Raw genomic sequence first — 12,636 nt, 5'->3', positions numbered from 1 at the left:
CGATGAAACACTTGTTGCGTGATAAAAAAATAAATAAATAATCAAAGTTACCACGTATATTAAGGATGGATTCTTTTGGCCAATGATGGCCAGCCACGATTTGAGGGTATCGACTTATGTTGAGGACGCCGATTGGCCAAAGTTGCAGCATCTGCTCCACCGTGATTGGTCTACAATGGTGCGTGGTGCGCTACCATTGGTCGACAGCGACAGATTTAAGCGTGCTGTGTTTCCGAGGGCGGTCCATTGTCAATCTCTCGTGGAACGGCAGTAAAACGGCCGTTGTCTTCACCTTTTGTCTGAGGTGCAACATCCACAATCAACCTCCAATCCCAAAATGAAGCGGACGTGGGTTATAGGGCTTCTACTCGGGGTGTTAGCCTTCGGTGAGTAAGCTCGATCGGTTTCTATGTCAAGGGAAATTTTCATCTACCGGGAACTTGCTAATACTGCTAAGCTAGCATTCATTGGCACTGATGTTTCGCACTACTCGAGTCTCATTCATAACTTGCTTGAATTAACTTAAAGATGCGTTTTATTATTATCATTCAGTCACTGTGCATATCGGTGCAACATTAAGATTGCCTTTGAATGTATTGAGCCAGCTTTCCGGAAGTTTCTACCGTGATACATTGCTATTATCCGCATCCATCATCAATTTTAAAGTCTTTTTTTTTTCTGAAAGGCATTGAAACTGTTTTTCCAAAAGGAATATCATTTGTGACTTCTATTATTCCAAATTATAACCGTTGTTTGTCACCTACATGCTCGAATTTAGATGCTGTTTTTATACAACTGCATGCTTGTCAACGAGGTAGGATTTGTACACTTCATTTGACTTCTCTCCATCAATTTTAGCTGCTGTGAGGGCTGAAGATGAACTGGACGTGGACGGCACAGTGGATGAGGATCTGGGCAAAAGCAGGGATGGCTCAAAAACTGATGACGAGGTGGTTCAGAGGTTTGTGTTGGGTGGGAAATAAACATATATTTATAATACTGTACATGAATTTGTAACTCAACCAGATTGCGAAAGCTGGCGAATAATAGTTCATACCAGTGTTTGCTAGTCTGCTGTGAAAAATTACCAACTTGGACTTAATATGTCTGAAAATTGTTTTGTTAATATCAATCTATGTTAGCAACGTATAGTGACAGCCAACACAAATTAAAGGCTCATCCACTAGATGGCAGAAGGTACATGATTAACTGGTGTATTCAGTTTTTGTGATATGGCTTGTGAAACTATATGGTTTGGATTCATTTGTCTACAGCCAAATTTGTGATGGGCATGAGTTTACAGATCAAGGTCAACATGACCACGCCTGTGCACACAAACTGTCATAGAAGCCTTTTGAATAATTGTGCCGGAGAGAAGAGCATATTTGCATGTTATTTGCAGCCAAATGTTTCATTGCTAGTGAGATGTCTCACCTGTGTTTTCTTTTGTTGTTTCCTCCCCCGCAGGGAGGAGGAAGCCATCCAGCTAGACGGATTGAACGCAGCCCAGATTAAGGAACTGCGGGAGAAGTCTGAGAAGCACGTCTTTCAGGCTGAGGTCAACCGCATGATGAAGCTGATCATCAACTCTCTGTACAAGAATAAGGAGGTGAGCAGCACTTGCTTTCAGATTGGCGTGTGTGAGGTTCAGGTTTGTGGCTAAAGATAGGAATTTTGCATTTCAGATCTTCCTCAGGGAGCTGATCTCCAACGCTTCCGATGCCCTGGACAAGATCCGCTTGTTGTCGCTCACCAATGACGACGCGCTGGCCTCCAACGAAGAGCTGACCATCAAAATCAAAGTGCGTAGCAGCGCCCATTGCGACAATCGCCCAACTAGGGTTTTTATCCGCCATTTTTAAATTTAGTCTGTTTTAGTCAGTTAGTTAACCTCATCCACTTTTTATTTAGTCTACTTTTAGTCAAAAATGCTAAATCTAGCATTTTAGTCTTTATGTTAGTCCAAGAAAACAATTGTATTCGTTTTAGTCAACAAAAACTGTCAACGTTTTAGTCAGGACAATAATTTTACCACTTTATTTTTTTTTTTGTCAGCAGATTATGTTGAACATTTTGGATCTAAAACTACTTCACATAAAATGTTCTCATCTTTTTGATGAAAAACAACTTGACACAATTACAGTATATCAACAAGTGGCTGCTCTGGCTCCTACTACTACGAGCTAGTACGTTAGCCAGCATTAGTTAGCGGTCAGATTAACATTATTGTTGGAACATGCGAATGTTACGTTAGGGCTGCTTGGTTATGAAGAAAATATTAATCTTGATTTATTTTGCTAATGATTTAATCATAATTTTTGGGGTACAAAACAAGAAAAATAAAATCTAAAATTATGAAGACAAATACAATTCTTTAAAACATTCTAATTATGAAAGTTCCTTTTGTATAAAACAAAATGTATTAAATGAGTTATTTAAAATAAAATAAAATAAGGTGCAAATGTATACATTTAAACTGCTCAAAATTAGTTTTCTTTTTTTTTTGCGACTATGCTGATTTTGAATTGATAGTGTAATAATTTAAATTGTAATTGAATTTCTCTATTGCGTTATAACTATAATTAACTTTTTGTTTTAATAAACTTTTCACCGTGAATCCACCTCAAGTCTGTCCCATGTATTTGTGCATGCTGCACTTGCTAGCTGCAGATTTGAAAGCAGATGTGTAGCGTCACATTAACAGAGACAAGATTTGACAAAATCATATCATTTTCATCTCGTTTTTTGTTCATGAACTAAAATGTCCATAGATTTTAGTCAAGTTTTTATTAACTGAAGTACACTTTTGTCCTATCTTAATTGCTCGACAAAAATGCATACTGATTTATTGTTAATGAAGATTTTTGTCCGGTGAAAATTGCGCATTGACGAAATTATTTTTGTTCAGTTTTCGTTGATGAAATAAACACTAAGCTGTCCGTTTCCTCCAGTCTGACAAGGAGAAGAACATGCTCCACATCACCGACACGGGCATCGGCATGACCAAAGAGGAGCTGGTGAAGAACCTGGGCACCATCGCCAAATCGGGCACCAGCGAGTTCCTCAACAAGATGACGGAGATGCAGTCGGAGGACCAGTCCACCTCGGAGCTGATCGGCCAGTTCGGCGTGGGCTTCTACTCGGCCTTCCTGGTGGCCGACAAGGTCATCGTCACCTCCAAGCACAACAACGGCACGCAGCACATCTGGGAGTCGGACTCCAACCAGTTCTCTGTCATCGAGGACCCCCGCGGGGACACGTTGGGCCGCGGGTCCACCATCACGTACGTGCAAATGCCGAATGGCGCCGATCGTGCCCGCGGAGAAGCTCATTTGAAATCCTTTTCACAGATTGGTGATGAAAGAGGAGGCCTCGGACTACTTGGAGCTGGAGACCATCAAGAACCTTGTCAGGAAATACTCGCAGTTCATCAACTTCCCCATTTATGTTTGGGCCAGCAAGGTGATTACCCACGGTTCTTTTGGGCACATGAAAAAAATGCTGCAAATCAATACGACTTGTCTTAAAGGGGAAGTTAACCTTAAACATTTCATTACAATAATACGTTATGTGACCTCACTAGTCCAAACATGACATTCTGGTTTTAATATTACATTTGTGGAATATGAGTCGTCGCAGCTTGAGAAAACAGGTGAGCTGTGATTGGTCGTTGGCCGACCCCTGAGCAACATTGATGTCATCATCAGTCAGTGGCAAAATGGCCGCCCCCTGAGATGGATATAAACGGCTGGATTTTACTTCATAACTCGTATTCCACAAATGTAATATTCATCAGAATGTCATGTTGCGACTAGTGAGGTCATATAATACATTATTATCAAGAAAAGCTTATGGTTGACTTCTACTTTTAATGTTTAATTTATGTGAACACACTTGTGACTCTAAACACTCAACTCATACGTCCCCTTTGAAATGAATGGAAATGCCAATAATACAATTTTTAGCCTGTTTTTGATCAGAAAATAGCGCTCAGTGTTCTGCTTGATAAAACCATACAGTAAATAAACACAATATAAAAGATGTTAAAATGTTCTATGCAGCCCCACCAATCTAAATAAGGTATTCTGGTTAATCTTGCGTTTAGTGGAATATGAGTTAAGCAATCAAATCCAGCCATTTTGTCACTTGCTGTCGTCTGAAGATGACATCACAGTTGCTCAGGCAACAACCAATCACAGATCACCTGTTTTCTGAAGCTGAGCTGTGATTGGTTGTTACCGGAGATCTAAGCAACTGTGATGTCATCTTCAGTCGAAAGCAAGTGGCAAAAATGGCCGCCCCATGAGATGGACAAAATCTGCTGGATTTTGCTGCTTACACAATATCAACCAGAAAACCATTTTTAGACTAGTGCGGCTGCATAGAACACATTGTCCCAAAAAAAAAAGGCAATGCATTGCCTAACCCTTAAATCACTATAGATATACCTGAGTTTATTTTAATTTCACGTGTGTTTTACGCGTTAGACTGAGACTGTGGAGGAGCCGATTGATGACGATGCCGAGGCAACTGAGGAACCAGAGAAAGAAGCCGCTGAAGACGAGGCTGAGGTGGAAGAGGAGGAGGAAGAGGACAAGGACAAGCCCAAGACCAAAAAGGTGCAACAGTGGACTTAATGGCTCAGTGAGAAAATCTCTTGAAAAACATTTCACCATTTTTTTGTATTTTCTTTTTGTTTAGGTTGAGAAGACTGTGTGGGACTGGGAGCTGATGAACGACATCAAGCCCATCTGGCAGAGACCTGCTAAGGAGGTTGAGGACGACGAGTACAACGCCTTCTACAAGACTTTCTCCAAGGTCAGACGCCTAATACAGTCCAGACCCAACTCTTAATTTGCGCTAGCCCATAAAAATTAACATGAGAAACGCAATACCTAATTCAGATTTTGGATTTTTTTGTGTGTGAATGAAAGTGTGCTCGCATAGTTAACGAGTTGCTGTCCCAACAGGACAGCGAGAACCCTCTGGCTCACATCCACTTCATGGCCGAGGGCGAGGTCACCTTCAAGTCCATCCTGTTCGTGCCCACCGCGGCCCCTCGCGGCCTCTTTGACGAGTACGGGTCCAAGAAAAATGACTACATCAAAGTAAGAAATACTTTCTGATTTAGATTTTTTTTTTTTTTTTTTTTTTTTTTTTTGAAAATGGAATCAGCAGAGGCTGAATGCAGTAATGAACACTTAAAACCATTGTAACCAGATAATGGATTTTTTTTCGTACTATTAACTTTGTCTAAAATGTTGTCTTGTCACAGCTTTTCGTAAGGAGGGTTTTCATCACGGATGACTTCAACGATATGATGCCCAAATATCTCAACTTTGTCAAGGGAGTGGTGAGCATTATTTTGTTCATGTTACATTGGTCTTAAATTGTATCCACACTGTAATTGGACCACTCTTTGCTTTTGTTTTGTTTTTAGGTCGACTCGGATGACCTTCCTCTGAACGTGTCCCGAGAGACTCTACAGCAGCACAAACTCCTCAAGGTGAATGCATCTCAAAATTCAGGCATTTACAAATGACACACTCTGAATACACTTTTTTAAAAATAAGTGTACTACGTTTAAAAAAAATAAAATAAAATAAAAATACAGGTGCACCTCAAATTAGAATATCATGGAAAAATTATTTCTATTCATTTTAAGTAAACTCAAATTGACTACACAGTAAAATATTTCATGAGTTTCTTAAATTTTAAGATTAACTTCCGAACACTAAATTCACCATTAAAAATAAAATAAAAATGATACATTATAAAAAAATTTAATTAGATAGCAATTTGACCATCTTAAAAGAAATTATACTTTCCTGTTGAATAGACTTTTTAGTTTCACTTTTGAAATTAACCAACTTATTTTCCTATGCACTCAGTCATTGCAATGCACTTGTAAAAAAGTGTTCCTTTAAAATAATGACGTATCTTGTTAAACAGTGATTTTGAATCTGAAATAATTGTGTGGCTCCAGAAAAAAGTAGACCGATGTTTGTTTTTTCAGGACAGATTATTAGTAGTCAAGGACGCCGATAATTTATATATCAGTATACAAACTCCAACACTTAATTTTCTTTAATTGAAGTGTTAAAAAAAAAAAAAGTCTTAGTCAGATTTGACATCTTTGTTTTAAAAATCTAACAAAGTTCTGGGATCTCCCAGGGCCAGTAGTATGTTTTCAAAAGGTAAATAAAAGCTTAAACAATTGTTTTCTACAGTAAATAAAGTATTCCAAAATATCTGAAGAATTAAATTTGGACTTATCTTAGTTTTAATTTCAAACAAAAAAATGCTGCAGAAAGTTCCCAGGGTCAGCAGCATCTCAGAAAATTAAAAAATAATAATTAGTTCCCTGAAATTAACACTATCTTTTTAATGGATCTATTATCGGCCATATGATTCTTCAAAATGGCTGGTGCCGATATTCATCAAAATGCTGAATATCTTTGCCGATAATCGGTGTATCCCTAGAAATAAGTGCTGATTTTACTCCTACTTAAGTAGGCATATAAATGTGGAATGGAGGCATCAAAATGTTCCATAAAGCCAGTTATTGATCAAGCCTTCAGATTGTCTAAATAGCAATTGAAATGTATGTGCACTTGTAACTTTAAGTAAATAGTCCAAAATGTCCATAAAATTACCTAATTTAAATGTCTGCTCAGATTTTAAGACTCATCGAAAGACTGGAAGCTCATTTCCATTTTCTCCCCACCAATCAGGTGATCCGTAAGAAGCTGGTGCGCAAAACTCTGGACATGATCAAGAAGATCTCGGAGGAGGTGTACGACGACAAGTTCTGGAAGGAGTTCGGCACCAACATAAAGCTGGGCGTCATCGAGGACCACTCCAACCGCACCCGCCTGGCCAAGCTGCTGCGCTTCAACACGTCCCACAGCGACACGGATGTGGCCAGCCTCGAGCAGTACGTCGAGCGCATGAAGGAAAAGCAGGACAAGATCTACTTCATGGCCGGCACCAACAGGAAGGAGGTACACAAACTCGCACGCACTTATTGAAACGCTTTGTTTTCCACTTTCTGTAGCTTTGTGCTAGTATACAATGGGGAAAGGCCATAGATGGGCTAACAAAAACTAGCATCTGTCTCAAATGTGCCATATGCCGCTTTCTGTAGTTTGATGCCAACATACAATAGAAAAGACCACAGACGGGCTAGCAAAAATTGGCATCTATGTCCCACAGTTTGTTGGCCACTTTCTACAGCTTAATGCTAACATACAATTGGAAAGACCTTAGATGGGCTAACAAAAAATTAGCATCTGTGTCCCAAATTCGCCATATTCCAATTTCTGTAGCTTAATGCTAACATACAATAGGAAAGACCACAGACGGGCTAACAAAAATTAGCATCTATGTCCCACAGTTTGTTGGCTACTTTCTACAGCTTAATGCTAACATACAATTGGAAAGACCTTAGATGGGCTAACAAAAAATTAGCATCTGTGTCCCAAATTCGCCATATTCCAATTTCTGTAGCTTAATGCTAACATACAATAGGAAAGACCACAGACGGGCTAACAAAAATTAGCATCTATGTCCCACGGTTTGTTGGCCACTTTCTGTAGCTTAATGCTAGCATACAATGGGAAAGACCACAGACGGGCTAGCAAAAACTAGCATCTGTGTCTCAAATGTGCCGTATGCCGCTTTCTGTAGTTTAATGCCAACATACAATAGAAAAGACCACAGACGGGCTAGCAAAAATTGGCATCTATGTCCCACAGTTTGTTGGCCACTTTCTACAGCTTAATGCTAACATACAATTGGAAAGACCTGAGATGGGCTAACAAAAATTAGCATCTGTGTCCCAAATTCGCCATATTCCAATTTCTGTAGCTTAATGCTAACATACAATAGGAAAGACCTCAGACGGGCTAGCAAAAATTAGCATCTATGTCCCACGGTTTGTTGACCACTTTCTGTAGCTTAATGCTAGCATACAATGGGAAAGACCACAGACGGGCTAACAAAAACTAGCATCTGTGTCTCAAATGTGCCATATGCCGCTTTCTGTAGTTTAATGCCAACATACAATAGAAAAGACCACAGACGGGCTAGCAAAAATTGGCATCTATGTCCCGCAGTTTGTTGGCCACTTTCTACAGCTTAATGCTAACATACAATTGGAAAGACCTTAGATGGGCTAACAAAAATTAGCATCTGTGTCCCAAATTCGCCATATTCCAATTTCTGTAGCTTAATGCTAACATACAATAGGAAAGACCACAGACGGGCTAGCAAAAATTGGCATCTATGTCCCACAGTTTGTTGGCCACTTTCTACAGCTTAATGCTAACATACAATTGGAAAGACCTTAGATGGGCTAACAAAAATTAGCATCTGTGTCCCAAATTCGCCATATTCCAATTTCTGTAGCTTAATGCTAACATACAATAGGAAAGACCACAGACGGGCTAACAAAAATTAGCATCTATGTCCCACGGTTTGTTGGCCACTTTCTGTAGCTTAATGCTAGCATACAATGGGAAAGACCACAGACGGGCTAACAAAAATTAGCATCTATGTCCCACGGTTTGTTGGCCACTTTCTGTAGCTTAATGCTAGCATACAATGGGAAAGACCACAGACGGGCTAACAAAAATTAGCATCTATGTCCCACGGTTTGTTGGCCACTTTCTGTAGCTTAATGCTAGCATACAATGGGAAAGACCACAGACGGGCTAACAAAAATTAGCATCTATGTCCCACGGTTTGTTGGCCACTTTCTGTAGCTTAATGCTAGCATACAATGGGAAAGACCACAGACGGGCTAACAAAAATTAGCATCTCTGTCCCAAACGTGGCATTTACGAATACTTGAGCATGGGAGCGAATTTGTCCATCCAGGCGGAGGCGTCTCCCTTCGTGGAGAGGCTGCTGAAGAAGGGCTACGAGGTGATCTATCTGACTGAGCCCGTGGACGAGTACTGCATCCAGGCGCTGCCCGAGTTTGACGGCAAGCGCTTCCAGAACGTGGCCAAGGAGGGTGTCAAGTTCGACGAGAGCGACAAAGCCAAGGATAAGCGTGAGGCGCAGGAGAAGGAGTACGAGCCGCTCACCACCTGGCTCAAGGACAGTGCCCTCAAGGACAAGGTCAAATGCTGCCCTTTTTTTCTTTTTTCTTTTTTTTTACACATCTACACCTCTGTTTATAAAATGTGACCATACACATGACAAGGGAAAATGTAGCAAAGCAATTTCAAAGGGTTGATTGCACCAATACAAAAAGTGTTGTTGTACCAAGATTGACCTGTGAGGGGCAGTGTGCTCCCACAGTGCATTCAGACTGATTGCCCATGTCATTAATTTAGATTATTCTCATTGATTAAGCAATTACATAAAATACTACATATTTAAAAAAAAAAAAAAAGTTAGATGCACAGTTTAGCAAAATTGTTTTACCATTTTTAAAATGTGTATACAGATTAAAACGCCACATGATAATTTGGTAAAAAATATATATATTTTTGAGAGATCCAACAATCGTGCATTTGCTGACTTTGAACACAAGGAAGGGAAAATGTAAAAAAAAATATATTTTTTTTTTAAATAAATTGTGCAGATTGAGAAAGCGGTCCTGTCCCAGAGGCTGACCAACTCTCCATGCGCGCTGGTGGCGAGCCAGTACGGTTGGTCGGGCAACATGGAGAGGATCATGAAGGCGCAGGCTTACCAGACGGGAAAAGATATTTCCACAAAGTCAGTTTGAAATCCACAAACGTCAAATATGGAGAAGCATTGTTGCCAACGCTAACGTTCCCGATGTTGCAGTTACTACGCCAGCCAGAAGAAGACGTTAGAAATCAACCCCAAGCATCCCCTCATCAAGCAGATGCTCAAACGGGTCAACGTAAGTGCAATTGAGAAGGCAAATTGGGCTTGGGGTAACCCCAAGAAAGACAAAACAGAGATTGCAACATAAGTTTCAATTATATTTGTAATTGTCAATTGTATAGTTTAATTCTTGTTATATTCTGAATTTAGGTTTACTTGTGCTAATCTGTGTTCTGATCCCAATATCTACGTGACTTTTTCACAGAGGTGGCGAATCCAGGTCCAGAAAGTAAATACCCTGCCACAGTTTGGTTTTAACCATTGATGGTAGCTAGCTAGCTCCCTAGCATGTAAACAAGCACATTGGGAGCTAGCTAACAGCTGGGGCTAAAGCCAAACTTGACAGGGTTTGGCTGTTAGCTAGCTAGCTCCTTAGCATGTAAATGACCAACGTGAGAACTAGCTAGCTAAAAGCTGGGGCTAAAGCCAAACTGTGACGGGGTTTTTACTTTCTGGAGCAGTATTTGCCACCTCTGCTATTTCAAATATCCAACTTGTCATACTTTTCATCACAAATATTCAACATTTTACTCTTAATTACAATGGCAAATGTGAGACTTCAGAAATGTTTTAACTCAAATATTCCACCAATGAACTCATCTTGAATATTAGAAATGATCTCAAATATGAATTTGTTCATATTTGAGTAACTTGAAGCGCTTTAATGCAAATTTATTCTCTTCAATCTGAGCGCAGTTTTTAAAAATTTTTTTTTTTTTATGTTTTATGGATACTAGAAATGCTTTCCATCTCTAGTAACTTATTAGCTGGAGAGAAATGTGAACTAGCCTGAACGTGCCTTTCCGCGTGCTTAGGACGACGCCGAGGACCAGACTGCGTCCGACCTGGCCACCGTCCTCTTCGAGACGGCCACCCTGCGCTCGGGCTATCAGCTGGCCGACACCAAAGCGTACGGCGACAGGATAGAACGCATGCTGAGGCTCAGCATGAACGTCCCGCTGGAGGAACAGGTCGGTCCAAAAGAAAACGCCGGCAAATCGGGAGGCGGAGCCACCGAACGGGCTTTCTCATTGCAAGTGTTGACTTTTGTGACTCGAGGTGGAAGAGGAGCCGGAGGAAGAACCTGAGGAAGAGCCGGCCGAGGACGCCGACGATAACGAAGACGAGGAGGAGGAGGATGACGAGGTCGTGGATGATGGCAAAGATGAAAAAGTAAGAACGCGTCACATTGAGCAACAAATCGCACGTTTTGTGCTCTACTAAATATTCATTGTTTCCTCGTAGGACATACCAAACAAAATTGAACTGTGAGGAGCCATGTGAAGAGCATTTGGAACAACAAAGTTGGGGAACTGATTACAGCGCCCCCTGTGGTTGGTCGGACGGGGTATTTTTAAGGAGCGCTTGGTTTGTGTGTTGTGTTTTTGTTTTGTTTTTTTTACATTCCTCACACCTGTAAATTTGTTAATATTTAACTGACCTGTTGATGGAAAGATCTTGTCTTGATTGAATAAATGTTTCCTGGGAGAAGGAAGGATGATGTCTGTCTTTTACTTTGAAATGATTTTATATAATGAATGTTCTTAAAAGTTTTTGAACTAAGTTATTTTTTGTATAAACTTATGTGCAGCATATTGCTGCTGTCAGGTTTGAAACCTGTCACATGTGGACTGACCAATAGATTTGACAACATTAACATGTACCCAATTAAGTTTTCAAATGATGGCTAATATAGGGGTCTCAAAAGCCCCGAGCCAATCTGTTTTCCAAGTCTCCCTCCTGACACACCTGAATCATACAGGATCATTCTAAGCCTTCTGCAAAGGTTGCTGATCATTTGATTCAGGTGTGATGGAGAAGGGGAAACTGAAGACTAATCTAGTGATGGGCAAATGAAGCTTTTGCGAAGCACTGAACCACTTAAGCCAAGTGTTTTGAAAATAGGTTCATTACTCCCAAGCTTCAGTTACAGTGACCTCTACTGGTAAACTGCAAGGCTGCAGTGGATTTAAAGCCTCTTTGCTTTGAAAATTCTTTGGACTCACACTAAGATCGAATAGCATGTTCTATTGACAAATAAAGACTGATGAGTCATTGAGAAAGTGCTGGTAAAATATGGCATAGGTTGGGTGTGCTTGTGTAACTGACCGGGGGACACTCAGGTTTCTCTTTTTGCTCACAACTTCTCCACATTTAGAGAAAACTCACTCGCACGGGACCGACGATGCTGGCGTGCATCATATTACATATACTGTTTCTACACATGCGCCTGACTGCGGTCAAATCAATTGAAGAAAGTAAAAAAGGTAAAGCCTATTTACATAAGCTTTACAACTAAACATTGGTTGTTCAGTGGTAAAATTATCACCTGCCACTCGGGTTCCATTCCCGTCCCAAGTCAAAACGTTTATTTAATTTGCGCCTCGAAAAAAAAATGCCCTTTGAATAATTGTCCCCCGGGGATAATTAAAGTTTTTTTTCTGATTCTGATCTACATACATAACTTTAAACAGCCAGCCACACCTACCTTATCAGGAGTGATCAGATTGAAGTGTTCCCGCATTTCAGAACGACCTCTCTTCCTGGCTGGCTCCATGAATGACCAAATGTAACAACGCAAGGCAATGACAATTCAACAGCACCAACAACACACCGACAACCCACGAATGGTACATTGTTTAGAGCGGTCATGAAGGGTTGACGCTCAAATTCAAAACTGTTTCAACCTGTCACCTGTCAGAATCGAGAATCACGTGATTCATTCGGGCAACGAATCAGTCGCTGCTTCGGACGTCATATGTCACGTGA

The 12,636-nt window shown here is 40.5% G+C and overlaps 1 protein-coding gene across 1 annotated transcript; it reads left to right on the top strand.

Annotated features, from left to right (window-relative positions):
- The first annotated feature begins 217 nt into the window (after positions 1-217).
- On the top strand, positions 218-11,362 carry hsp90b1 (heat shock protein 90, beta (grp94), member 1). The gene is made up of 18 exons (XM_077567809.1): positions 218-386; positions 859-961; positions 1,468-1,609; positions 1,686-1,802; positions 2,952-3,283; positions 3,351-3,462; positions 4,488-4,619; positions 4,702-4,818; positions 4,971-5,108; positions 5,276-5,353; positions 5,441-5,506; positions 6,735-7,004; positions 8,881-9,126; positions 9,596-9,732; positions 9,805-9,883; positions 10,683-10,838; positions 10,927-11,040; positions 11,113-11,362. The coding sequence occupies exons 1-18, from the start codon at positions 338-340 to the stop codon at positions 11,137-11,139; spliced, it is 2,415 nt and encodes an 804-aa protein (XP_077423935.1). The 5' UTR covers positions 218-337; the 3' UTR covers positions 11,140-11,362.
- Positions 11,363-12,636: the final 1,274 nt, after the last annotated feature.

This window comes from Vanacampus margaritifer, chromosome 6 (assembly GCF_051991255.1).
Source record: "Vanacampus margaritifer isolate UIUO_Vmar chromosome 6, RoL_Vmar_1.0, whole genome shotgun sequence".
NCBI lineage: Eukaryota > Metazoa > Chordata > Actinopteri > Syngnathiformes > Syngnathidae > Vanacampus > Vanacampus margaritifer.
This window is presented reverse-complemented; position numbering and strand designations above follow the sequence as displayed.